Raw genomic sequence first — 24662 nt, forward strand, 5'->3', positions numbered from 1 at the left:
TTTCCAAAACAAATAAACATTTAAAAAAACTAAATAAAAAAAAAAAAAGAAATTAAAATTTTCTGCTCTGCAAAAGACTGTCATGCAAAATATAGAGAAAACTTTTAAGACTTAGTAAGTAGACAACAGATGACCCCAGGGTTGCAAAACCAATCTTCAGTAATTAGCTGTGTGCCTGTAAGTCAGCAATGAACAATCCACAAAGGGAATTGTGAAAGCAATTTCAATTATAATAGCAGCTAAAAGAATAAAGTTCCTTAGAATAAATTTGACCAAGAAGGTTAAAGACTTGTGTACTGAAAATTACAAAACATTGCTGAAAGATATTAAAGGAGACATAGTAAATGGAAAGACATACTACATTTATGGATAGGATGACTTAATATTGTTTAGATGTCATTGTTACCCAAAGCGATGTACAGGTTCATTACAGTTGCTAGTGAAGTTCCAATAGCCCTTTCTGCAGAAATGGAAAATAGAATCCTAAAATTCATATAGAGTTTCAGGTGGCCCCAAGCAGCCAAACAATCATGAGAAAGAAAAACGGAATTGGAGAACTCAAACTTCCCAGTTTCAGAACTTACTACAAAGTTACAGTAACAAAAAGTGTGTGGTACTGGCCTAAGAATAGAAACACAAGCCACTGGAATAGCATGAAGAGTGGAGAAATGAACTCCTGCATCTATGGCCATGTGCCTTTTGACATCGTACTAAATCTATTCAATCTATTCAATTTATGTGCCAAGACAACTGTATTTCTGCATGCAAAGAAATTTGGATCCTTAGCTCTTGCTGTATAAAACAATTTATTCAAAATGGATCAACCTGAATATAAGAGCTACAGCCATAAAACTCTTGAGGAAAACACTGGGGTAACTGTTCATGACCATGGCATGGACTCAGATATGACACTGAAAACCTAAGCAAAAAAAAAAAAAAAAAAAAATCGATAAGTTGGACTTCATCAAAATAAAAACTTGTGTGCATTACATCAAAGGACATTTTTAAAGGAATGAAAGAAATCATCTGCAAATTAAGTAGGAGTTTGATATCCAGAATATATAAACAAATCCTACAAATCCTACAGTTGAACAACAAAAAGCAAATTACTCAAAACATGGGCAGGGGCATCTGGGTGACTCAGTCGGTTGAGCATCCGACTTTGGCTCAGGTCATGATCTCACGGTTTGTGAGTTCGAGCCCCATGTCAGGCTCTATGCTGACAGCTCAGAGCCTGGAGCCTGCTTCTGACTCTGTGTCTCCTCTCTGCCCCTCCCATGCTCATGCGTTCACGCATGCGCTCTCTCTCTCTCTCTCTCTCTCTCTCTCTCAAAAATAAATAAACATTATAAAAAAGGGCAAATAACTTGAATAGACATTTCTCCAAAGAAGATATTTTAATAGCCCATAAGCCCATGAAAAGACGTTCAACATCTTGAAGTTAAAAACCTCAAGATACCATTCCATACCTACTAGGATGGCTAAAATAGGGGGTTGAAAAGAAACGAAACAGGTGTTTGCAAGCATGTTAAAAGTTTGGTGGTTCCTCAGAAAGGGAAACATAGAGTTAGCCATATGACCCAACAATTCTCCTCCTGCGTACTGTACCCTAAAGAATTGCAAGAGGGACTCAGACAGATAGTTTTTACACCAGTGTTCTTTGAAACATTATTACAGTATCCAAAAGGTGGAAACAATCAAGTGTCCATCAACAGATGGACAGAAGCAAATGTATTTATATACAATGGAATATCATTCAGCCCTCAAAAGGGAGGACTCTTGATATATGCTCCAGCATGGATGAGCCTTGAACACATTATGCTAAGTGAGAAATGCCAGACCAAAAAGAACAAATACTGTATGACTACTTGGATGAAGTATCTAGAATAGGCAAATTCATTGAGATAAAAAGCAGAATTGAGGTTACCAGGGGCTGGGTAGAGTGGTAATGGGGAATTATTCTTTAGTGGTTTTAGTGGTTGTAGAGAATTTCTCTTTGGGATATTGAAAAAGTTTGTGGTCATGGTTGCACAACATTCTGAATGTAACACCTACTAAACTCTATGCTTAAAATGGTTAAAATGGCAGAACTTTATGGGCTATGTGTTTCACCGCTAACGCAATATCCATAAGCCATTGAATTGTACACTTTAAATGGTATGGTATGTGAATAGTAGCTCAATCAGGCTGTTAAAAAATATATACTTTTCAGTTGTTTTGACCATAGGCTACAAGAGCTTTTCACCCTGTTGTGTTAGTTTGCTGGGGCTGCCACAGATCACCACAAACTGGGTGGCCTCAAAAACCGGAACTTATTGTCCCAATTATCGCAACTAGATGGCCGAAAGCAGTGCTGGTGGGGTGGTGATAGTTTGCGTTCCTTGGTTTATGTATCACCTGGACTCTGCCTTCTTTCTGTGTGCAAGATTGTGAGTCCAGATTTCTTTTTATAAGGACACAGTTATATTGGAATAGGGCCCATCCTAATGACCTCATTTTAAGTCAGTTACCTCTGTAAAGACCTTACTTTTATTTTTTTTCCAACATTATTGAGATACGATTGACTAATACAAATTGTGTATACTTAAGGTATAAAATGTAATATTTAGGTATACGTATACATTGTGAAATATGTACCACAACGAGCTGATTAACATAGCCTCACTTATCTTTGTTTTTTTTTTTTTTTTAGTCTGAGAACAGTTAAGATCCACCCTCTTAGAAATTTCCAGTATACAATACAGTATTGTTAACTGTGTTCACCCTGCTTCACGTCAGATCTCCAGAACTTATTCATCCTACATGTGTGAAATTTCTGTACCCTTTGACCCACATTTCCCCATTCCCTCACTGTCCCAGCCATGGACAACCGCCATTAGATTGCACATAGGTCAGATCAGACGGTATTTGAGACCATATTTTAAAATATGATCATATTCTGAGATACTAGTGGTGGTTAGTGCCTTAACATGAATTTTGGAAGGACACAATTCAACCTTTAACACATGGATTTTTCACTTGAAAGTACAACACAAGCATTTACACTTGTTACGTAACTATCACAAACAATCTTCATGATTATGGAAAAATATCCAGTCATTCAATCCTCTGCTATTAAATATTTATCTTTCGCTTTTGCAGTATTACCATGAACGCTTTTGTGCCCTGCTTTTTTAAATATTATTTCTTAGAACGGATACCTAGAAATGAAATTGTCAAATCACTTCGAGGCACTTGGTACGGGCCACAGATTGTTGCAAGTATAAGAGGCATTTCTTGCTTTATTAGTAGATTGTTTATTAATCACTTTTTCTTTGTGAATTATTGCTTTAAGTCATTTGCCTTTTTAATTTTATAGTCTGAATTTTTCTCTTACAGTTCATATAAACCCTTTGCATAGCGAGAAAGCATATTTCTTAGTTTTTCCACAACTATTTATTAATTTATCATTTGCCCTTTAATTTTGGTCTTGTTTCCTTTTCAAATTACAGGAGATTTGTTCTCATTTTTGTCAATGTTTCTTTTATTGCTTCAAAGCTTGGCTTATCCTTTGTTCACGGTTTGTTAAGCATGTAATTCTGCCTTTTCCTGCACGTTTCTATTGGGTCTAAAAATACTTAACTCGGCGCCTGGGTGACTCAGTCGATTAAGCGTCCGACTTCGGCTCAGGTCATGATCTCATGGTTCATGTGTTCGAGCCCCGTGTCGGGCTCTGCACTGACAGCTTAGAGCCTGGAGCCTGCTTCAGATTCTGTGTCTCCCTCTCTCTCTCTGCCCCTCCCCTGCTCATGTTCTGTCTCTCTCAAAAATAAATAAAACTTTTAAAAATAAGATTTATATAGTATGTTTTAATATCTGAAAAGAATATTCTTCTCTCTCCCTCTTTACTCCTTTTTTCCTCCAGGATTTTCTTTGGCATTTTTCCAAGTGTATTTTTCCTATGTACTGGGAACTTTTGTCTCCACCTGCCACCCCTGCGTCATTTCCCGTATTTAATTTTTTAATTACATTTACAAGGAATATAATATGATAAATATTAAGTACATATGCATTTAATCTTTTCTTTCACGTAGTTGGTATTTTTCTACATTGTTTCAAGTCTTCTTTAAGGTCTGTTATAAAGACTTGTCCTTTCTTCATGTAATATTCAGATAAATTACTCACTATTGTTATTCCTCACATGTGTGTATTCGATTCTGATCATTTTTGTTTGATTGTTTTTAAAACCGTGAAATTTTTTGCTGTGTTTTATTCTTGCTCATTCCACTCTCCAGAAGTACTGCTGATTTGTGTTTATCTTACATGCAGTTGCTTTACTCAGCTTTAGCAATTCTGCCACTTTTTAATGGATTTATTTACATTTTCTGGGCGAACAATTATATGGAAATTATAGTGGTTTTATCACTTTCCTTTCTGATAATTTCTTGTGACTGTTGCACACGTTCCTTGGTCAAACAGAGTATTTAAAAACTACTACATAAGAGATCATGGAAGGCACCCTTTCCATTATTATTATTTCTAAATCTTTGTATTTCTGGTGCTTCACCAGTAGGTATTTGTCTGATAGCTGAAAAGGGGGCACTTTTTAAGGTAGGAGAATTACTTTATTGTTTTTTGCTTTATTATGGGACTTGGGGTGGTATTTGCAATTGGTATTGGGTTTTATCAAATACATTTGGGCATGGGTACCTACTGAGATTATCATATGGGTTTATTTTAATGGAATCCATTAAACTAATGCAATTTTTTTGCATTTACTAATAAATTTACTAATATTAAATTACCTTCAATACCTGCAAGAAGACGTGTTCTTTTTGTGGTAGATAGTGTCTTTTTTATATACGGTTTCATTTCATCAGCATTAAAAAATTTTTTTTTGTAATATTTATATATTTTGGGGAGAGAGAGAAAGAGAGAGAACATGAGCGTGGGAGAGGCAGAGAGAGAGAGACAGAATCCAAAGCAGGCTCCAGGCTCCAGGCTCTGAGCTGTCAGCACAGAGCCTGACCCGGGCTCGAACTCACAGACCATGAGATCACGACCTGAGCCGAAGTTCGGACTCTCGACCAACCAACTGAGCCACCCAGGCACCCCTACTTCATTGGCATTTGATTTGATTTTTTTTTTTTTTTTTTCTGACATCCTTATCAACAAGTGACTTGAGCCCATGACTTTCTTTGGTGGTACCTTTGGTAGGTTTTGACGTCAGGGTAGTTTTTGCTCGAAACTTCAGTGCGTGCTGCTGCTCTGCCAACAGCAAACTGTACGAAACAGAGCAGCAGACCGAAATGTTCTTGAGGGGACTCTGAAAATGAAGAGGTAAGCGGTCAGTGCCGCAGATGTCAATCTTGGCATCATTTTTGAGGAGATGCGTACGCGCCAGAATCTGACTTGCTGCGGCTCTTCCCAGTTTCCCCAGCGCGGTGTGCGCCAGGCTGCCCCCAGAAACTGCTGGAATCTGGGTCTTGCGTGTGGGAGGCACACACAGCGTGAATAGTTTTGTAGTAAACGGTTAAATATTCCAGTGGATACCCCAGAGACATTTCTCCCACCCAGTGGATGTCTTTGGTTTTGTGTTTTTGTTTTGTTTTGTTTTGTTTTAAAAAAAGGTAGGTATCTCAAATGTGAAGAAGTTAGGATAGTTTTCTTTCAACTTTAAATCAACTACTGTTCACAGTTTTTCTGCCGTTAATACTGTTTTCAAAAACAAGAGACACTGTCCTCTAGGGCGTGATTCCCTGCTGTCACTAAACGTACACCCGTAGGTCCTTTGGGTTTTAAAAGGTTTATTGTTGAACACCTGGGAGAATAGATAGCTTATAAGCAAGTCGTAGAAAAGTTACAAAGCTCAGGAGGTCTTAAACAGTCATCATCTCTGTTTTCTTTACCCTTTAGCCACCGTCCGGAAGAAGCTTTGGACTTTGCATTTTCCTTTCACCTTATTACTGGGAAGACATTTCATCCTAATTTCTAAAAGGGTGGCTTTTGGCTAAATTTCTCATCCCTAATGCCCTACCTAAATGCCAAGAGACTGTCATTTTTTCCAGTGGTTGTGAAGATGTTTGATTAGACCTTTGTCCTTCTGGACCATTGGAGAAGCCCCTCTCTCTCCTTTGTGTACATCCTAGCTTTGTCATTCCCTTCCCCAGATTTGTCTCTTCTAAAGACATTTGCATATTCATAATCCTTTATTGGTTCCACATCAGAAATAAGCCGTGGTTAGATTTTTCCCTCACTCCATACACCAGCAATAATTGTGTATAAATTAGAAATTTAAATATCAGCAAATAACTAAGTGCCAATGGAAGTTATAGATAAATATATAATCTTGGTAGGAAGAAGGCTGTAAAATACAACAACAATAAGGGAATATATATACTGAGAACAATATTTGCAACATAAGGCTGGCAAAAGGTTAATAGCCTTAATAAAGAAAGTTGTTTTATGTGATGATGTACAAAAGTAACATTCAGTTATATGAACAGTTGTTTGCATTACAGAAAGACGTTATAATTGGCATTTTGTTATTCATATAGATGAACCAATTTTTTGTTATTACTTCTATAGCAAAAACAAATTAGTTACTCACCAGGACTGTGCAGCATAGAACATCAGCAAGAGATCACCAAACTAAAGACTGATTTAGAAAAGAAAAGTATCTTTTATGAAGAAGAATTGTCTAAAAGAGAAGGAATACACGCCAATGAAATTAAAAACCTGAAGAAAGAACTTCATGATTCAGAAGGCCAGCAACTTGCTCTCAACAAGGAAATTTTGATTTTGAAAGACAAATTGGAAAAAAACAGGAGAGAGAGGTAAGCATCGAGTTATCTACCCCTCCTGTCAGTATCTGGTGAATGCCTGCGGTGTGCCAGGGACCGGAGATACGCAGGCAGTACACGTATCCCAAAGTCCAGATTAGTCACCCGAGGATGACAGTGGGTCGGGAAACCAGCGGGATGGTGTAAGTGTGAGCAGAAAGGCAGGTGCAGCCCTCGCAGAGGCACGGGAGGTAACTTTGGTATGTCTAGGTTTTTTGGACTAAATTCTAGCCAAGGCCAAAGAAATAGAAAATATCTAACTGTGGAAGGGAGTCCATTAAGTGCCAAGATGGAGAGGGAAAGGGGAACAGGGCACGTTCCGAAGATGAAGGCTGTTCCCTACGGTGGAGCCACAGATGAGAGGGTGAGAAGCGGGGCTGGAGAGGGAAGTGGAGGCAAGGTCACGAAGGAGGAAGGAATTTGGACTTCGTGCCGAGGCCATTGAAGGCAGGTGACAGGGCGGTACTCGTGGTCCCGTGTGGAGTGGGACAGGCAGGAGCAGATGGCAAGGAGGAACCTGGCAGTGAGAGATGAGCAGGACCGCAGGTGCTGACCAGGCAGGTGGGGGGAAGCGTGTGGGCTCAGAAGGTCCCGGAGAGCCAGAACCTGGGTGCCATAATGGCCAGGTGTGAGAAAGTGCCAGGATTTTAGGCAGCCGGATGTGTGCTGTTGTCATTCTCAACTTCTATTGGAAGCCAAAGTTTATTTAGTGTGGTACATTCGCTCAGCCAGACTTTTTTAGAACCTGCTGTGGGTAAAGCAGTGTTGCAGGCACTGGGAACGTGGCAGTGGACAGACAGACAAATCTCTATCCATATGGAGCTTTCCTTTAGCCAGGTGAAGGGCTGTAAACAAAATAAGTAAAATATAGAATATGTTAGGTAATGATAAATGCCAGGAACAGAATGTAAGGCACAGGATGGGGCCATGAGGCATTAAGGGGGCAATCAAATTGTGTATATAGGCTGGTCTGGAAAAATTGCGATGAGAAGGACTGAAGAAAGTGGGGGCATCTCTGCAGATGTAGAAGAACGTTCTATGTGGAGAACAGCCTGTTAAAAAAAATAATGAGAAGGCAATACTGTGGAGACAGTAAAAAGATGAGTGGGTGCCAGGGATTGGGGGAGGGGGGCGGATGTGATGTCCAGGAGGACACCAGTGCAGGATGTCCAGGGCAGTCTCTTGGTGTGATGCTACAGTGATGGGTACATGCCGTTACACACGTGTCCAAACCCTAACGTGAGCTGTGGAGTTGGAGTGATAACGACCTGCCAGATGTAAGTTCACTAACTGTAACAAATGTTCCACTCTGGTGGGGGATGATGTTGTGGGGGCTGTACCGTGCTTGGGGGCAGGGAGTAGGTGGGAAATCTCTGCTATGGACCTAAAACTTTTCTAAAAAATAAAGTCTATTAAGAAAAATAGTTTAAGGAGGCCAGTGTGGCCGAAGTAGACTTAAGGGGAAAGAATCATAGGAGAGGAGTATGAGGGGGAACAGGGGCCAGATCATGTAAGGCTTTATAGCAGGTCACTTCTGGTTATTTACTCTGAGGAAAACTGATGCGGGGAGTACCGCAGGATTTTGAGTGGAAAATTGAGACACTGGGTTGTGTTTTAAAAGGGTTACTCTGACTACCTGGTTAAGAATAGTCTGACTTAGGGGCGCCCGGGTGGCTCAGTCGGTTAGACATCCGACATCAGCTCAGGTCATGATCTCATGGCTCGTGAGTTCAAGCCTCACATCAGGCTCTGAGCTGTCAGCGCAGAGCCTGCTTCAGATCCTCTGTCTCCTTCTCTTTCTGCTCCTCTCCTCTCCTCTCCTCTCCTCTCCTCTCCTCTCCTCTCCTCTCTCTCTTTCCCTCAAAAATAAACAAACATTAAAAAAAAAAAATCTGACTTCGATAAGAGGAGAAAAGCCCTGAACTCCTGTAGAAGGCTGTCACAGAAATCCAGGCAAAGGAGGGTGGTGACTTGGCCCAGGGTGGGGGCAGAAGTGGTGGTAAGAAACATTGGAATTCTTGTGCTCCTGAACAATAAAGATACTGGTTTTTGTTGATGGTTTAGACGTGGGATGAGAAGGGAAGAGGAAGGATCAAGGATGGTGCTGAGGTTTGGGGCTTTAGAAATTAGGAGGATGTAGTTACCATTTAGAAAGGAACAGGGCAAGGGAAGCATGTTGGGGATGAGAGTATTACCGGGAGTTCATTTTAAACAAGTTCCGTTTGAGATGTGTATTAGGCACCCACGTGGAGATGTCACATAGGCCGTTGGACAGATCAGCTGGATTTTAAGGCTAGAAATAAAATCCTAGGAGTATTAGATCACTCCCATGGTATTTAAAGCAGTGAGACTACTTGAGATCCCTTAGCAGTTGGTATAGATGGCACAAAGGTCCAGCACTGAGCCCTGGCGTGCTCTGATCTTTGGAAGTTTGTTAATGAGGAAGAAACAGCAAAGTGGCCAGCAAGGACGATGGGAAGAAGACCCAACAAATTTGGTGTCCTGGAGACCATGTGATGAAAGCATATCGAGTCTGTCTTCTATACGTTAAACAAGATGAGGTATGAATTAAGTAAGATGAGGCCCAAACAATGATCATTGAATTTAACATTAGGAAGCTCGTTGATAACTCTGATAAGAACAATTTCCGTGGAACAGGAGGGGCAAAAACCCCACAGAGGGAACCAAGACTAGGAGGAGAACGATTGGAACCAGAAATGTGGGACAACAGGGTTTTGAGGCGGTGGCGCGGCAGATGCCAGATTCTGTGTGGTGAGAAGCAGCTAGGCGATGAGGAAGGGATACAGCAGACTCAGGGATTCCGGGAGGCTCCCATGAGCGAGAAGGCAGAGAATTGGAAAATGAAATGTGATCTAGGGCTTAGGGGAGACTGTTCATTCTGTTCTCTTATGGAAGAGACTTCTGCTCTGTTTCATGCTGGTGGGAAAAAGCAAGAATAATTTCACAGAAATTTTACTCCGTTTATTTGTGTACACATTTTTTCTGAAAGGCCTCTTTGTATTTTGTCATGTTTTTGTCATTGTTCGTTGCTTGGAGTTACTTCTGAATCAAGAAAGATCCTTAAACGTGACTGAATTTCATATTTTGACTATAGATAATTTTTTAACATGGCATATTTGCTTGCACACAAGCAAAAATGGTTTCTTTTCCCGGAAGTTAGCATTTAAATTACAATTTCATTTACACTCACTAATGTAGTAATGGAAGGGATTTTTAACATCACATTTTTAAAATCAGCCGGTACGTAGGTCCTCGGTTGACTCGGGATCAGTCATAGGAAATTACCCAGAACAGATCCATATTGACTTTCATTTACTGCTAAGATATAAAGCGTTCCTTACACATTTTTTTATTAAGTATAAGTTGACACTTATACTCAAGTGTTACATTTCAGGCGTACAGCATAGCGATTCAACTTCTCTGTCGGTTACGCTGTGTTCCCCACAAGTGTAACTGCCATCTGTCACCTCACAGCAGCGTTCCAGTATCACTGTATTCCCTGTGCTGTGCCCTTTATTTCTTTATCTTATTCATTCCATAAGTGGAAGCCTGTACCCCCCACCCTGCTTCCCTCACCCGCTCCCCTCTGGAAGCCACGTTTGTTCTCTGTTTTTTAGGTGTCATTCTGCTTTTCGTTTGTTTGTTTATTCATTTTGTTTTTTAGATGGTACATATGAGTGAAATCATATGGTATTTGTCTTTCTCAGTTTGGCTTCTCTCACTTAACGTGATTCCCTCTAGGTCCACCCGTGTTACCACAAATGGCAAGACCTCGTCCCTTTTTACGGCTGTGTAATATTCTATCATGTGTGTATACACCACATCTTCTTTATCCATTTGTCCATTGACGCACACTGAAGTTGCTTCCATATCTTGGCTTTGTAAATGATGCTGCAGTAAACATAAGGGTGCATATATATATATATCTTTTCAAATTAGTGTTTTCATTTTCTGTAGGTAAATAGCCAGCAGTGGAATTCCTGGATCACACGGTATATCTATTTTTAATTTTTTTGAGGGACCTCCATACTGTTTTCCACAGTGGCTGCACCAGTTGCATTCCCACCAACAGTGCACAAGGATTCCCTTTTTTACACATGCTTGCCAACACTTAATTCTCGTCTCTCTGATTTTAGCCATTCTGACAGGTGCAAGGTGATATCTCACTGGGGTTTTGATTTGCACTTCCCTGATGGTGAATGATGTTGAGCATCTTCTCACGTGTCTGTTGACCATCTGGATGTCTTCTTTGGAAAAATGTCTATTCAGGTCCTCTTCTCCTTTGTCTTTTGTTGTTGAATTATGTAAGTTCTTTATATGTTTTGGATATTAACCCCATATCAGACACATCATTTGGAAATATCTTCTCCAATTTAGTAGGTTGCCTTTTCATGTTGATGATGGTTTACTTCACTGTGCAAAAGTTTTGTTTTTTTTTTTTATTTTGATGTAGCCCCAACAGTTTATTTTTGCTTTCATTTCCCTTTCTTAGGAGACATATCTAGAAAAATGTTGCAGTGGCCAGTCAGTGAGAGAAAGTACTGCCTGTGCTCTCTGTTAGTATTTTTGTCAGGTCTCACCTTGATGGTTTTTTTGTGTGTAGGGTGTGAGAAAGTGGCCCAGTTTCATTCTTTTGCATGCAGCTGTCCAGTTTTCCCAGCACCATTTATTGAAGAGACCGTCTTTTCCCCATTGTATATTCTTGCCTCCTTTGTCATAGATTAAGTGAGCATGTAAGCTTGGGTTTATTTCTGGGATCTCTGTTCCATTGATTTAGGTGTCTGTTTTTGTGCCAGTAGCAAACTGTTTTAATCACTGCAGCTTTGTAGCACAGCTTGAAATCTTGTAGTACACCCCCAGCTTTGTTCTTCTTCCTCAAGATTGCGTTGGCTACTTGGGGTCTTTTGTGGTTCCGTACAAATTTTAGTAGTATTTGTTCGAGTTTTGTGAAAAATGCTGTTGCCAGTTTCATAGGGATTGCCCTGAACTATAGATTGTTTTGGCTAGTGGGAACATTTTAGCAATATTAATTCTTCCAATCCATGAACATGGGATATCTTTCCATTTGTGTCATCTTTAGCATCCGTCCTAGTTTTCAGAGTACAAATTAGCATTTGTACAAAATGGTCTTTCACCGTCTTGGTTAAGTTTATTCCCAGGTATTTATTTATTCTTGTTGGTATAATTGTAAAAGCAGTTGTTTTCTTAATTTCTGTTTCTCCTACTTTATTAGTGTGTTAGTGAAATACTACCGACTTCTGAGTTTTAATTTTGTATCCTGCAACCTTGCTGAATTCATTTGTTACTACTAGTAGTTTTTTTTTTTTTAGTGAAGTCTTTAGGGTTTTCTATGTATTGTATCATGTCATCTGCAAACAGTGACAGTTTAACTTCTTCCTCGCCAGTATGGGTGCCTCTTACATCTTTTCTTTTCTTTTCTTTTCTCTTCTTTTTTCTTTTCTTTTCTTTTCTTTTCTTTTCTTTTCTTTTCTTCTCTTCTCTTCTCTTCTCTTCTCTTCTCTTTTCTTTTCTTTTTTTTCTTTTCTCTTCTCTTCTCTTCTCTTCTTTTCCGTGGTGTGTGTGTGTGTGTGTGTCGGATTCCTGTGGCTAGGACTTCCAGTATTATTTATGCTGAATCAAAATAGTGAGAATGAACATCCTTGTCTTGTTCCTGACCTTAGGGGAAAAGCTCTCAATTTTTCACCATTGCATTTGATGTTATTTGTGGGTTTTTCATATATGGCATTTATTATGTTGAGATATATTCCCTCTAAACCTGCTTTGCTGAAAGTTTTTTAGCATGAATGGGTAGTTGAATTTTGTCAAATGACTTTTCTGCATCCTTTAAGATAATCATATAATTTTTATCCTTCATTTTGTTGATGTGGTATATAATGTTGACTGATTTGTGAATATGGAACCACCCTTATATTCCAGAATAACTCCCACTTGATCATGGTGAATGATCCTTTTAATGTATTGTTGACTGCAGTTTGCTGGTATTTTGTTGAATATTTTTGCATCTATGTTTATCAGGGATATTGGCCTGTGGTTTTCTTCTTTCTTTCTTTCTTTCTTTCTTTCTTTCTTTCTTTCTTCCTTTCTTTTTCTTTTCTTTTCTTTTCTTTTCTTTTCTTTTCTTTTCTTTTCCTTTCTTCCTTTTCCTTTTCCTTTTCCTTTTCTTTTTGGTGGTGTCTTTGTCTGGTTTTGGTAATGGGGTAATGCTGGCCTCATAGAATGAATTTGAAAGTTTTCTGTCCTCTTCTGTTTGTTGGAATAGTTTGAGGAGAACAGGTATTAACTCTTCTTTAAATGTCTGGTGGAATTCACATGTTAATCCATCTGGTCCTGGATTTTTATTTTTTGGTAGTGTTTTGATTATTGATTCAATATTGTTACTAGTAATTGGTCTATTCAGATTTTTTGTGTCTTCCTGATATAGTTTAGAAGATTGTGTATTTCTAGGAATTAATCCATTTCTGCTAGTTTGTCCGATTTGTTGGCATATAATTTTTCATAGAATTCTCTTGATTCTTTGTATTTCTGTAGTGTCAGTTTTTCTCTTGTTTCTGATTTAATGTATTTGGGTCTTTTTATTGATGAGTCTGGGTAAGCGTTTATCAATTTTGTTTTATCTTTTCAAAGAACCAGTTCTTGGTTTCATTGTTGTTTTTTTGTTTTTTTGTTTTTTTTAATCTCTATTTCATTTATTTCTTTTTTTATTAATTTTTTTAATGTTTATTTATTTTTGAGAGAGAGAGACAGAGCACAAGCGGGAGAGGGGCAGAGAGAGAGGGAGACACAGAATCTGAAGCAGGCTCCGGGCTCCGAGCTGTCAGCACAGAGCCCGACACGGGGCTCGAACCCACGAGCTGTGAGATCATGACCTGGGTCAAAGTCGGACACTTAACCAACTGAGCCCCCCAGGCGCCCCTCTGCGTCATTTATTTCTCCTCTGATCTTCTTTATTTCCCTCCTTCTACCCACTTTGGGTTTCATTTGCCTTTTTTTCTAATTGAGGTAAAAAGTTAGATTGTTTACTTGAGCTTCTTGTTTCTTCAGTTAGCCTTTATTACTGGATAGCTCCCTCTTAGAACTTGTGCTGTCTCCCAAAGATTTTGGACCACTGCGTTTTCGTTGTCCTTTGTCTCCATGTATTTTTTGATGAATTTATTTCTTTTTTATTTACTCATGGACCCGTTGGTTGTTTAGAATAAGCCTCTTTGGGGCATCTGGGTGCCCTACATGCCCAGTGTGGAGTCTGCTTAAAATTCTGTCTCTCCCTTTGCCTCTCTCCCCTTCACACACACTTGTGCTTGTGCTCTCTCTAAACAACAACAAAAAATAGATAGATAGATCTTCATCTGTATAGCAACTCCATGTGTGAACACTGATTCCCTTTTCTCTCTTTGGTGGTTTGTACAAAGTCTGTTAGAACTCTTTTTGCCTCTAAGGGTGAATCACTTGTGCCCCTCAGAACTATCTCTTTAAATAAGTTGTATAGGAGTGCCTGGGTGGGTAAGCATCTGACTTCAGCTCAGGTCATGATCTCGCAGTTCGTGAGTTCGAGCCCCGCATCGGGCTCTGTGCTGACAGCTCGGAGCCTGGAGCCTGCTTCGGATTCTGTGTCTCCCTCTCTGTCTTCCCCTCCCCCGCCCACGCTGTCTGTCTGTCTGTCTGTCTCTCTCTTTATCTCTCAAAAATAATAAATAAACATAAATAAGTAAGTTTTACAATATTAAATTTTTTGTGTGTGCATGCATATGTGTGTAGGTAGGTAGGTATGTACTTAAGGAAGAAGGAAGGAAGGGCTGAGAGGAAGGGCTGAATATATTGACAGGACTGTTGGAAATGTCACTGAGGGTTTGCTAGCACTCTCGAGCCGAGAAGGACTCATGTGGCGCCCACTGTCCCCCTCTTTCCCTGACCTCCACCTTTGCCCATACTTTGTGGTCTGTGTGCAGCCACATAATGTGAGCACAATCATGAAGACTACAGATCGCAGATGCCTTCCTCAGAGTTTCAAATGAAAAACAAAGTAGATGTTGGGCACACAGATCTATTAATTAAAAGGAAATGATTGTAACTTTTAATTTTAAGGGGGAGGATTGGGACTTGGCACCTTCAAGATGGTGCGACTTTTCAGAGTAAAATGTGGAACAGCAGCCAGTCTGGGAAGTCGTTTCACCTCTGACTCAATTTCTTTTTTTCCTCTTCTGTTTTGAATTGTGTTAGTCAAAGTGAAAGGGAAGAATTTGAAAACGAGTTCAAACAACAGTACGAAAGAGAAAAAGTGTTGTTAACTGAAGAAAATAAGAAACTGACAAGTGAACTTGATAAGGTGAGTGCTACAATCTGATCTCCCCTCCTTGAGCAGTTTCCAGACATCCAGCACGGTGACAGAAATTGTAGCCTGGTCTTATACTCGGCACAACTCAGACTTAGTACCCCTCCTTATACACAAGGATTACTTGTGGGGTGCAGGTGGGGCTTCCTTCCACCCGTCCGTGCGGGGGCTCTGGATACGGCTTTGCTTATCCCCTCTTCTTCTTCATCCCTCTTATTTTTTGAGCCTCTTTTCTTTCTTTCACTTTCCGTCTGTTCTCTTTTTACTCTTTCCTCTCATATTTGTCCCTTAACTCTGTCATGGCTGCCGAAGTTAAGCTGGCCCTTGTCAAGAGCAGGAACAATTAGGCCAAACTGGGGTAGGTTTGACAACCATGATTTCATGTTCATGGTGGAGAACTACCTGTAGCTAGAAATAATATCCTTGGTGGGTAGGAATCCAGAGAAACCTACTCTGCCTGTGGGCGCCTGGGGGGCTCAGGCGGTGAAGCATCTGACTCTTGGCTTCGGCTCAGGTCATGATCTCACAGTTTGTGGTTTTGAGGCCTGCACCGGGCTCTGTGCTGACAGCGTGCAGACTGCTTGGGATTCTCTGTCTCCCTCTCTCTCTCTCTGCCCCTCCCCTGCTCACTCTCTCAATCTCTCTCTCTCTCTCTCTATAATAAGTAAATAAACACTGAAAGAAAGAAAGAAAAGAAAAGCAAAGAAAAAGAAGCAAAGCTCCACTGAAATTCTGTAGCTCAAGTAAAGAACAGAACCATAGATTAAACTTAGACTCTGCCAGATTTATGAACGAAATTTCAAATACATAAAGGGAATGTTTTTCCATTTAGTAGCTCAGATTTTTTGAACTGCCATCCTTTTGCATTTCTTTTGTCAGTTCCTAACAAACAGTTGTAAAAATCCTAATATTATCCACATGTTTTAGTAATCATATTTACATTTAAATGAGAACGTTTGGGTAATTGTATTTTATAGTGATTTCTAGGATTTTCCTCCCGTAAAAATATTTTGTTCAACTATTAATTATTCCAGTAACTAATAATGACCATGACTGAAAGAGTCATGAATTGAAAGCCCATGACTAAATAGTCATAAAAGAGAGGCTCTTTGTTCTGTTTTCCACTGCGTTCCGTATCTTTCACTACTTACCCCATGACTGTTTGGTTTTTTAAACATTTAAAAATGACCTTGCTTGTTCGGTTGAAAACTACTTGAGAAAGAATGTACACAAACTCTGTGGGAAGTGGCCCAAAGGTAGTATGAGTGTTTTGTTCAGAGTACAGAGAGCATGTGAAAGTTACTGTGTGACTTTTCGTTATTTCCGTTTAAATAAAACTAATAACTTTTGAATTTTATCCCCATAAAATTTAAGTCACATAATTGTTTTTTTCATGTGTTGACTAATAACGACTGTAAAATAAAACACTATTTCTGTCTATAAGACAGAATTTAAGATTCTCTTAAGAGTTACCTTGAGGTAAGAAATGTAATTAAACTCTAGAAGGCCTCTTCATGTAGTTTCTAGTAGAAAATGTATACAGTTCAAGAAAAATTATATTGAGAAACAATCAAATTGAATGTAGATCAAATCTTGTATTCACTCCTTGGTTTTTTTCATCACTAACCATAAAGTTCTGTTGAGTTTACGAGAAACACATATTTCATTTTTAAGCAATACTCTTTGGATTTTGATGAGATGTGAAGGATAAAAATAAAAGCTTGTCCCCGAAGCTTATAAAAATAGAATGTTACCTTTTCTTACTAACATGAAAGCTCTGATGAAGGATAGGAGTAGAACTCTGAGGGCAAATATTTAATGACAAATGATAACAAGGAAATATTCATTCCTGGAGCAGTAGAGACACACCTGGGTTCTGCTACCATTTAAGCCCCTTCCCAATTTTTGCTGTTTTTATTCAGCCTTTGCTTTCTTCCTCCTTAACTGTCGGTTCACCTACCTGAGCACTGTTTCTTCTGTTCGTTCATTTTCTGGTTTGGTTTGAACTGTATATTTTTGCCAGGAGGAGTAACCAGAGTACTTCTGCCATTGTTGTTCCAGCCCTTCCATCTGGAACCCAGTGAAGGGATTCAAACAGAACTTCTGGTATAGAAGCCAGAAGGCAACTCTTAGGTTAATTTTCAAACTTACATAATTAATCTCATGAAGAGATTCTCACATGCACAGTTTTAAACTCTAAAAATTGAAATTTTAAAGGGAATCAAAAGAAAGTGTGTTGATATTTTCAGAAGTCTGCTAAATTTATTACAGGGGTGCCTTGGTGGCTCAGTCAGTTAAGTCTCCGACTTTGGCTCAGGTCATGATCTCTCAGTTCATGAGTTCGAACCCCCACATCGGGCTCAGTGCCAACAGCTCGGAGCCTGGAGCCTGCTTTGAATTCTGTGTCTCCCTCTCTCTCTACCCCTCCCCTGCTTGACCTCTCTCTCTCTTTCTCTCTCTCCCCCAAAAAAATAAACATAAAAAAAATTTTCTTTTAAAGATAATTTATGGCAAATAAAATTAGCCATATATGTTAGGAAGTGAAAGTAAATGATTTTCCAGTCAGGAAAAATATTATTTTTGTCTTGGTTTTAAATCACACTATTTTACAAAAAAGCAGAATTACAAAAAACGTGGAATATATTTAACATAAAAGTTAACCCATGATCTCATCACCACAAAACAACTATGGTAATTTTATATGTTCCTTTCCAGACTATTACGTAAGTGCAGTCATATATACATTCCATTTTCTAATCTGCCTTTTCATTTAAAATGTCCTCAGCATGTTTCCATATTCTTATGTAGTCTTATAATTACTATAAGCCAAATATGTCAATGTACAAATAGCAAAACCTTCTCATTTCCAAAGAAGCAAAATGAACAGACCCTTAGGTAGAATGTACTAATAAGTTACTTTATATTTACTCAGAATTTACTTCTGAGTTACTTTATATAAATCATTTTATCCTCACAAAAGCTCTGTGAGGTGTACCCAATTATTCTTGCCATTTTATAGATGAGGAAACTGAGGCAGAGGGAATGAAGCTCCTTTCCTAATCAGAGAACCAGGAAGTGGCCAAACGGAATTTGGACACAGGCAGTCTGGCTCCAGAGTCCATGCTTTTATTCAGTAGTAATGAAAATATTAGCATTTCTCTGAGTAATACTAAACAAATCTACTTAAAACCACTTGTAGGTGTCATAACATAGCCGTGCAAAATCTGCATTTCCTCTCCTTCCTGCAAACATCTAGTTGACGTCACTCACAAATCAGTTGGGAGGGCTGTCAAAAAAGGTGTGTTGTAGGAATTAGCGCAGACATTGCATCTGCCAGAAGAAATTTCAGAAACCGCTGGTAGACTTCTGGCTAGGCTAACGTGAAGAGATTGATGAATCCTCTCAAGAAAAGAAACATTTCAAGGTGGACACGATTGTCAAAAACAATGATTTCGGAGCTCTGGGAAGTAAGGGGAGGAAGACCGCTCCGAAACATTGCTGAGATAAGTGAAGGAATGTCTGAACGAGCGGAGAGATGGACCCCCGTTAATGGGCGAAAGACACATTTGCAGAAGAAACATACTTGAAATGGAGAAGGAACTCTTAACACTCATTAATAAGAAATAAATACAAACAACCCATTGAAAAAAATGGGGAAAGTTTTTGAACAGACATTTCATGAAAGACCTATGAATGGCAGATCAGCTCGTGCAAAGATGTTCATTGTGGTCAGGAAAACGCCAGTTAAAACCATGGTCACGTGCGGCTGTACGCCCTCAAGAATGGGCAGAATCCATAAGAATGACCATACCCGCTGTTGGCAAGGATGTGGGGGAACTGAAAATCCCACGCTGCTTGCAGGCGTGGAAGATGGGAGAGCCACTTTAGAAACAGTTTCAAAAGTTCTCAGAAAGTTAAGCATACACTTACCACGTGACCCAGAAATTGTCCTACTTACTTATTTAAGAGAATTAAAAACAGAGCCCTTTTCAAGACTTGTATGTGAATGTGCATAGCACCATTCTTCCCAAAAGCAAACCACTGGAAACAATACACATGCCCACCAACTAATGAACAGGCAAATAAGGTTTCCTATTATCCATATGATAGTCTACTACTCAGCTGTAGAAAGGAATGGATTTCTGATACGTGCAACACTGTGGTTGCACCTCAATAATATGATGAGGTATTAAATTGCTAAGAAAAGCAAAACCAGAGAAGCAGAAAACAGATCCGTGATGCCTGGAACTCAGGGTGGGAACCAGGATTGACTGCAAACCAGCACTGGGGAAATTTCTCGTACTAGAAGTGTTCCAAAACGGGATTGTGGTGATTGTTGCATGACTGCTTAAATTTATTAAAAATCTTTGAACCATACACTTGTAACGGATGAGTTTTATTACAGGTAAATTATACCTCAGTAAATCTGTAAAAAGAGAGCCGGTAAAGTACGTTTTCAGACGTAAATGGCACCCCTTGAGGTACGGAACTTAAATCCCTTCTTAATAGGCAGCTGAGGGTGTACGTGGGCCTTGATAGCTTCTCTGGACCCCATTTCATTCTGAGAAGACCATGAGGTTGGGCATAGGGTTAAACAGGGAATTACAGCTGTGTTCCTTTGGTAGAGTGGAAAAAATGAAACCGCATTGAGTTGTGTCTTAAGTGTCTCGCTCTCACAGAAGGATAGGCCAAAACACACGCGAGAAAAACCCTGGGTCATTAGGAGAATTGCTGATACATTTAGATGGAGGAGTTGGCATATGTGGCCTGTAGGCAAATCCGGCTCTCAGACTGTTTCTTTATGACCCATGAACTAAGAAGAGTTTTTACACTTATAAGTAGGTTTTTCTAAGAAGAACAAGATGTGATGGAGACCACATGTGGCCCACAAAGCCAAAAATACATACTATCTAATGCTTTACTGGAAAGCTTGCAGATCCCTGACTTAGAACATGGTTTTAGCCTGTATTAGAAACTGAACCTAACATACACATGCATACACACACACACACACACACACACACACACACACACATATGTGTGTAAAGATACTTATTGTAAGGAATTTGCTTACCTGATTATGGAGGCTGACAAGTCCCAAGACCTGCAGTTTGCAGCCCGGAGACCCAGGGGAGCCTACAGTGTAGTTTCTGTCTGAGTCCAAAGGACTTGAGACCCGGGAGGAGCTGCTGTTTCAGTAAGAGTCCAAAGGCAGGAAAAACCAACATCCCAGCTTGAAGGCATTGAGACAGGAGGAGATTTGACTCACTAGGGTCAATCTTTTTGTTCTTGCCTTTAGCTGATTGGATGGGCCCACTATGTTAGGGAGGGCAATCTGCTTTATTCAGTTTACTGATTCAAGTGTTAATCTCATCCACAGGCACTGTCACAGACACGCCCTGATCACGTGTGGGTACCTTGTGTGGCCCAGTCAAGTTAGCACATAAAATTAACCATCACCAGGCCCCTCATCTCCACAGACCTGTAAATAGCTCTTCTAGGAAAAATTCATCTCCTTCAAGTTGAGTAATCGAAAGGAAATGAACACAGTATCTCTATAAAACATACCAAAAAGCAAGAAAGGAATACTAACTAATGCAGCTTGAGACCATTTATCAGAGAAAATGTAACCATGAGATAAAAATTGGATGCAAATATTTTATCATAAATTTTAAAAAATGTATTAAAGCAGGAACTTTTGCTTCTGATAGGACAGATTAACTTGCATCATACCCACCACCTCCGCAAGAGCTGGATTTATTCTTTACTTGTTTTAATTTCCCACTGTATTTATCTGCAGCAAGGCATTGGAGAGTAAAGAGTGCAGCCTTCTTTACTGACCAAGATCCCATAGTGGAGCAGTGCAGGGCGTTGAGCCCAGCACTCGGTGCTGCTTTTCCTTGAAGCATTTGCTGATAGGAAAGCAGTAGCTGAGGAGTCAGGAAGCTGAGCACAGTATTCCACAGTCTCATGGGTTTGGAGAGAGAAATACAAGCTTTCCGTTGGACTCATTGAAAGGCTACATTTTAGGAGTAAGAGTGAATTGGAAAGAGATGAGCACTCTCAATGACTGAAAACCAGCCTGCGGTACCTGACCTATCTTGGGTCTAAGGAGGGGGATATTATACCGAGCCTCAAATTACCTCTAAAATTTTCATATAAAATGTGTGGCATGCATTAAACAATTACCATGCATACTAGGAGATACAACTGCATCACTGAAAACCAAGAGTAAAAATATTGCAAAAACAAAATAAGGAAAGAAAAAATGAAAACTAGACAGTCCATATAAGTAAACCCACAGGGATTCCCATGAGAATTTTCATAAATGAAAATTTAAAATAACTGTATGATAGAAAATAGGAAATGTGATGAATTTCAGCAGACAACTGGAATGTATACAAAAGAGTCAGGTGGCACCTCTAGAAGTAAAAGCTAAAATAACCGAAATACCCAATAGAAGATTTTAACAGCAGATTGGAAAGAGCCAAAGAAAAGAGTGGATAAGTAAAAAAAAATTTTCAGGCTAAAGTATGGGTAGAGATTAGAAAGGATGGAAATACCTAGAAGAGGACAGAAACCTAGGGGACATGGTATAAAGATCTGATGTACAAATATTTGCTTTCCCAGATGGAGAGGACAGAGAGACTGGCAAAAACAGTATGTGAAGAGTACATGGCCCATAATTTTCCAAACCTTATGAGAAACATTTACGTACAAATTCAGGAAATGCCGCAAACCCTAAACGTGATACATAGAAACTAAAACCCACTTAGGGACATCAGAGAAAATCGGCTAAAAACTTGCAGCTAAAGAAAATCCTAAAAGCAGTCAGAGCAGAAAGTCACATTATATTCAAACGAGTAAAAGTTAAACCGAAAGCTGACTTCCCAACAGAAAAAAATGAAATCAAAAAGGAATAAAAACAGGGAATAAAAAGGAATGACATTTTCAAAGTGCTGGAGGATGATTATTGCCAACTTAGAATGTTTTATACATCAAAAAAAAAAAATCAAAAATGAAAGCAGAAATTGAGACCACAAAACTCTGCAAGACCAACAACTACTTTTTTTCAACAAATAAATTACAAGAAAAATAAAAGTTCTGGAGGGGAACTGCTATAGACTGTAATGTTTACGTCCCTCCAAAATTCCCATGTTGAAATGTAACCTCTGATACGATAGTATGAGGAGGTGCTGCCTGTGGGTCGTGGTTAATGCCTAGGGTGGAACCCTCATGATGGGATTATTATCCCTGTGAAAGTGACCCCGGAGACCCCTCTCAGGCCTCCCACCTCATAAAGAGGCAGCCAGAAGACAGCCATCTGTGAACCCAGCAGCGGCAGCCCCACCAGACCCTGAACCTGCTGGCACCTTGATCCTGGACTCTCCAGCCTCCGGACTGTGAGAAATAAATGTCTCCCATTTAAACCACCCGGTCCCTGGTATAAATAAAAGAGACTTAAAGGACATAGGGAACATTAATCTGTGTTTACTTGTTGGCAACATGATTCAGTTTAATAAACTGTTAACATGTTTTGATCTTTCGAGGTAACTGGAAATTTGAAATCACATAGGTTAAACCGAAATCTGACTTCCCAACAGAAAAAAATGAAACTGGAAATCACATACGTTACTACCTATGTGATGATAATAAGGAAACTCGTTAAATTTAATAATACTGTGCTTATATTTTCAAAGAGAGGGCCTTATTTGCAAGAGATATACACAGAAATATATATGGGTAAAATTATAGATGTCTGGTATTTGCTGCAGAATAATACAGGAGGAAGGAGGAAGAAGACAGGATACAAATAAAATGGCATCGGGAGTGCCTGGGTGGCTCAGTCGGTTAAGCCTCCGACTTCAGCTCAGGTCATGATCTCACGGTCTGTGAGTTCAAGCCCCTTGTCGGGCTCTGTGCTAACAAACAGCTCAGAGCCTGGAGCCTGTTTCAGATTCTGTGTCTCCCTCTCTCTCTGACCCTCCCCCATTCATGCTCTGTCTCTCTGTCTCAAAAATAAATTTAAAAAATGTTTAAAAAATAAAATGGCATCAAGGTGATAATTGTTGATGTTGGGTGTGGGCTCATGGGAATTAACTTACACTGTCCCATTTTTACATACGCTTGAAATTCTTTATAAGATTCTATTTTTTAAAAAGGATGACATAGAGATTTTCAGATCAAGAAAAAAACCAAGAGATGTTGTTATCAGTGGAACCTGGGGAGTTTTCAGGCAATTGGAGGTTTGCAGAGGGAAGCAGTTTAGCACAAGGAGTAGGGGAAAAGCAAAGATAGGAAGAGAAAATATTCGATGTTTCCAAATTCAGTGACCAGAAGGGTGCCTAATAAGAAACCAGGAAGACCATCAGTGTTTAGCGGAATATGGTGAGTTATCAAATTTAACAAGAGGCATCTGGGCACCTCACATTCCTGTTCGTAAAAGTCACACGTGTCTTAAAACTGCCTTTCAGCTCACCACCTTGTATGAGAACTTAAGTATACGCAACCAGCAGTTAGAAGAGGAGGTAAAAGACCTGGCAGACAAGAAAGAATCGGTTGCGCATTGGGAAGCTCAAATCACAGAAATCATTCAGTGGTGAGTACTCGTTTCGGTGTGTTTTTGTGGGTGATTTTAGACATACGGCCAAGTTGGCGTGAATTCCGCAAGGCTACTAACGTGGGGTTTTTTTTCACGCTTATTTTATCGCTTTGACAAATAACTTTCCCTGAGAAGCATAATTTTATTACTGACCTGTTATTTATTACCGATCCGTATTCTTGTATATTTTCAACTGTTCCTCTTTTCCCCAATGCAACAAGTAGCCTATGTCCACCTTCCACAGCTTCATTGAAAACTGGTGTTTCTAAGAAAAGGAAGGGAAGGGAAAGGAAAGGAAAGGGGAAAGGGAAAGGGAAAAGGAAAAGGTTATTCTAAGACAGTTGGTCCTTAAAAAAACTGAAGAAACTCATTCACTAGCTATAAGAATTCCTTTGTAAGACCAAAATTGCTGTTTGCAATTATTTTAAGAAGCAGACGGCCCGGAGAAGAATTTCGAGCCTGAAGATGTGCCATCACTTTCTTTCGTATACCACAGACTGATTCACACATGGCACCATAAAAACCTTAAATGGTTACAGTTTCATATTATCAACTATTCTTTAAGCTCTTAGGATTCAATTTGGAATAATCACCTTAGTAACTTTCACATTATTTCATTAAGCGATTCTGGCATTTGTAAAAGTGTGTATATTTTTACAAAACATGAAGAAAGTTGAATCCAACAGGGACTTTATTTTGTAATGAAAATAGGTGGCTTCATTTTTTATATTTACTTTTCAACCTTTTGGTTCTTTCTGGCACATCATGGATGCTTAATTTGCATGAAAACAACTAGTTTCTTTATGTATCTATAGACCAGTCATTTGGTGGGAATTTTAGCTTCTTATACTCTTATTTTGGTTCTTCAAGC

At 39.4% G+C, this 24662-nt stretch overlaps 1 protein-coding gene across 15 annotated transcripts in view; it reads left to right on the forward strand.

Moving 5' to 3' along the window:
* The window catches only part of CDC42BPA (CDC42 binding protein kinase alpha), a 320829-nt gene that overhangs the window by 209862 nt on the left and 86305 nt on the right, over positions 1-24662 (forward strand). For all 15 annotated transcript variants that reach the window (XM_045453221.1, XM_045453229.1, XM_045453222.1 and 12 more), the window contains 3 exons: positions 6568-6815; positions 15078-15183; positions 23664-23788. In XM_045453221.1, coding sequence (XP_045309177.1) covers positions 6568-6815; positions 15078-15183; positions 23664-23788 — 479 coding nt within the window. The remainder of the gene's footprint in view (positions 1-6567; positions 6816-15077; positions 15184-23663; positions 23789-24662) is intronic.

The sequence above is a fragment of the Leopardus geoffroyi genome, chromosome C3 (genome assembly GCF_018350155.1).
Source record: "Leopardus geoffroyi isolate Oge1 chromosome C3, O.geoffroyi_Oge1_pat1.0, whole genome shotgun sequence".
NCBI lineage: Eukaryota > Metazoa > Chordata > Mammalia > Carnivora > Felidae > Leopardus > Leopardus geoffroyi.